The sequence below is a fragment of the Gavialis gangeticus genome, unplaced genomic scaffold (genome assembly GCF_001723915.1).
Source record: "Gavialis gangeticus isolate Ggan-Ray unplaced genomic scaffold, GavGan_comp1, whole genome shotgun sequence".
NCBI lineage: Eukaryota > Metazoa > Chordata > Crocodylia > Gavialidae > Gavialis > Gavialis gangeticus.
In genome coordinates this window covers 42,330,105-42,333,847 of record NW_017729008.1, presented here as the reverse complement: position 1 = coordinate 42,333,847, position 3,743 = coordinate 42,330,105, and the positions used below count along the sequence as shown (strand labels likewise).

General features: G+C 46.9%; 2 protein-coding genes across 2 annotated transcripts in view; both read right to left on the bottom strand.

Annotated features, from left to right (window-relative positions):
• Positions 1–3,743, bottom strand: part of COPG2 (coatomer protein complex subunit gamma 2) — a 770,521-nt gene that overhangs the window by 205,160 nt on the left and 561,618 nt on the right. The window lies entirely within an intron of this gene.
• Positions 1–3,743, bottom strand: part of FBXO18 (F-box protein, helicase, 18) — a 49,157-nt gene that overhangs the window by 10,582 nt on the left and 34,832 nt on the right. Inside the window, exons 14-17 of the mRNA XM_019509638.1 lie at positions 2,469–2,568; positions 2,163–2,284; positions 1,637–1,712; positions 701–898 (exon numbers count right to left, since the gene is read on the bottom strand). Coding sequence (XP_019365183.1) covers positions 701–898; positions 1,637–1,712; positions 2,163–2,284; positions 2,469–2,568 — 496 coding nt within the window. The remainder of the gene's footprint in view (positions 1–700; positions 899–1,636; positions 1,713–2,162; positions 2,285–2,468; positions 2,569–3,743) is intronic.

Sequence of the window (3,743 nt, the reverse complement as noted above, 5' to 3'; positions counted from 1 at the left end):
CTTTGTTTCGCCATGCAGTGTGCTGGGTGAGTCTGAGCAAGGCACTTTCCTTCTTGGCATCTCAGTTTGCCTACCTGTGAAGTGGGGACACTGCTGCAACAGCCAGTTGCATTTTGTAAAGCACTTTACTGATCTTACTAAAGATTTCAAAGTGAAATCAGTAAAGCACTCTGAAATCTAGTGGTGGAAGCACTATGTTAGAAATAAATACAATGTTCATAGATTGTAAGGGGCTGGAAGGGACCTCGCAAGACCATCGGGTCCAGCCCCACCTGCACTAGGCAGGAAAGACAACTAGGGGTCAGGTGACCCCAGTCTCCCCTTGAAGATTTCCAGAGTAGATGCTTGCACCACCTCTGGGGGGAGCTGATGTTCTTGCAGAAATCCTGCAAATTTAAGCCGGTAACCTAAGAGCTGAACTAAATATGCAGCTTAACATGCAGAATAAATTAAAGGGCCTGGTGTCTCCGACTTAGAAATACTAGCTGAGTCCTAATCTAACCTGGGGAGAACCCCTCTGGAATGGGAACTTTGTTCGCTGACCCGGGAATGGCTGCGCTGTTCTCAAGCCTTCTTAGAGGCAAGGCCAACTCAGTCTAACTGCCGTCTTGTTGCAGATGTGGAGGGGGAAGGGAGGTTGGATGATCAGGGAATAGTTTCCCTTCTCCTATAAAGTAAGAGCCTTGCTCCGCTTCCTTACCTGCAAATTCCATGTTTGATGCATGACTGGCCTTGATCTTCTGCACCAGCTCAGGAATCCGGACATTGTATTTCTCCACTATCGCGATCTTCACTTCCAGCTCCTTGTCTTCGCTGGTCATGGCATATTTCTTTAGACCCTGGAAGCCCTCAGACTCATCCCACTTTTTGATAAAAGGGTCACTTATTCTCAGGTTTGCTGGGGTAAAGAAGCATTGGACACAATCATTAATGTCCCAGAAAGACACAATTAGCAGCATTTTTCACTGCAAACAAAATGAGCCTGGATACAAGGGGAGGCAATGTGGGCTAGTGGACAGAAAGCTAGCCAGGGGATTCTGGGCTCCTGGGTACTACTGATTCCCTGTTTTGCCATGTAATGTGCTAAAGGAGTCTGGGCAAGGCACCTTCCTTCTTGGCATCTCAGTTTGTTCGCCTATAAAATGGGGACACTGATACAACTGCCTTTGTAAAATACTTTGAAATCTAGTGATGGAAGTGATAAGTGATAAGAAATGGATGTTACCACTACTAGGTGAAAAGTCCGCATTTATTTTTTACGGGGATCTTTTGGGGCTAGTAGGCTGGTTTTGGTGAAGAAGAGAGGGGAAAAAGAAGGGAAAATAACTGGTTCCAGACTTTCAGGAAGTGAGATCTAAAATCTCAAAAGGGCCAGCACTGCAACCTACTGGCTTCCATATTTTCCACTGCACCTGAACAAATATAGAAGTAACCAAAAAAGGACAGCAGTCCTTTCATCTGACCAACAGCATTCACCCAGAAAAGGAATGGACAAAATGATTTCATGCCACAGAAGTGAAAGAAATGTTCTTGCATTAGCTGCTGCATTGAGAGAGTTTGCGAGTCCATCGCACAAGCACTAGAAAGTTAACATCACTGCAGTGAAGGCCACAGGAAGGAGGAGGAACACACTCACATGCCTCCCGTACATCTTTAGGTTGAAGGAGCTTCCAAATATCATGGATTTTGTCTAGTCCAAAACGAGCAAGGCCCTAAAAAAAAAGAGAAATGTTCTTCTAAAAAAGGACCTCACTGAAGAGGCTATTTGAAGTTTATAGAGAAACAGGTTTCCTGGCAGGGGGCTGCAGTTTCATGAGAAGGCACCTATAGGAAACAACCCAAGATACTCAAGAAGCGAGGCTTGTAGACATCAGAGATCATGGTCAACATGCAGCGCAAAAGGCGTAATTCAGCCTAAAACGACCACCTGGCTCCGGAAAATGAAAATGCAGAATACGAGCAACAGTGAAAGCAATCTCAGCTGGTTGTCACATTGCTTAGAGAGCTACATCTTCTGTGGACACGGTCACAGCGGAGACAGGGGAGGATTTCCTAGTGACGTGATTTTTTTTTCCTGGAAAGTGCAATTTCAGCAAAACTAGGAGGAAAATTCCAATGGGGGAGAAAAATCCCAGGTCCAATCAATAAAAAGCCTGCCCTACCCCAATCAAATGTATTCTCGTGGGCTGCTCTCTTCCAGTGATCTTCACCGCATCCTCAAACACATTTAAATTGCCCCGGGATATGAGGGCTATCTTCCCCGTCATGCTGCCTCTTATGTCACCTGTAACATTGAGAAGAAGCCCCCTCCAGTTCATCAATGCAGGAAGGAAAGACATGTGCCTCCATATTAAAAAAATCTACAAATTCATTTTAAAAATTACATTTGCTTTTGTATCGCAGTAGCGCCAAGTTACCACACGTAGGGACTGGCCCCGCACTGTGCAAAACACAATGTGACATCTCACCTTCTTGATCGCCACCCACTAACGTCTTATTCCTGACTTTCTTGCAGACGTCCAGGATGGTAGCTCCAACATAAGCTATTTCAGGACCAAATCTGAAGCTCTACAAAAATAACCAAAATGAGGCAAAACAGAGGAAAATCCTACACGAGGATAATACAGGACTTTGCATTGGCAGCTATAAGGATCGTCCACTTTCATTTGCTGATCACACGGATGCTTTCCCACCGGGACCCCTGGGAGGAGCTGCTGTTATTCATTTATTCAGATGTGAACTAAGGGGTTTGTTCCAGGTGAAATTGCTGGATTTTTGGCAGTAAAAACAGAAGCTCTCTCCGTCTCACAAAAAAGTACGGCACAGTATAATGTACAGGTGGTGCATGTGTTGCTGCTTATCCACAGGGCCTGCCTGAATGTTTGTGGTCATTCTACTTTCCAGCACTTGATTGAAGAGGGGATCATAACACAGACCAGCAGGGAATGGAGATACCCATTAAGTGACCGTGTTTGCTGGTTGCACACCTCCTGACCCCTTTCTGCTACATGCATCAGGGTGCTTTTAAGATTTCCTAGAAGGCATTGGGTATTGGCTGTAGCCAGGGCTGAGGATTTTGACTGGGGTGTGGCAATCCTCCTGCTGGGACCAAAGCTGGAGGTTCCTAGCTAGAGGGTCTTGCCCCTCCACTCAGGGTCAGACTAATCACCATGTTTGGGGTCAAGCAGGAGTTTTACCCCATGGCCACATTGGGATGGATGGTGGGGGTTTCTGCCTCCCTTTGTAGCAGATGGCATGGCCTCTACCTGGGATCTCTTGAACGTGTATTAACAACCTTTTATAGAAGCAGGATGTTGGCCACTGCAGTTCCCCTGCTTTACCTGTGGCAGGTTCAGGTGTGATGCCTTGTGTTGCATGTGGGTTGATGGTAGTTTTAGGAAGAGTTTAGATCAGGGTAGGCAAAATATGCCAACACATCAGATCTCAGCTGTGGGCGGACGGCCACCAACTCGCTGGATCTTGCCCGTAGATGGCCGGGTGCTCTAGGCCATTGCATGGTGCCAGGTGGGCAGGCAGGACTGCTTTGGCCCAGCAGCATCAGACATCAGCTGTGTACCCAGGCAGGGCTTCCCCCAGAATGGGTGGGTGGAAGAGGAGAGAGACACAAACAGAGAGCAAGACAAACAGAGAAGAGAAGAGAGTGAGAGACACACAGAGACGGATGTGGCCCTCGACAGGTCCCCAAAACTGATTAAGCATCCCTCCAATTACCCACTCCTGAT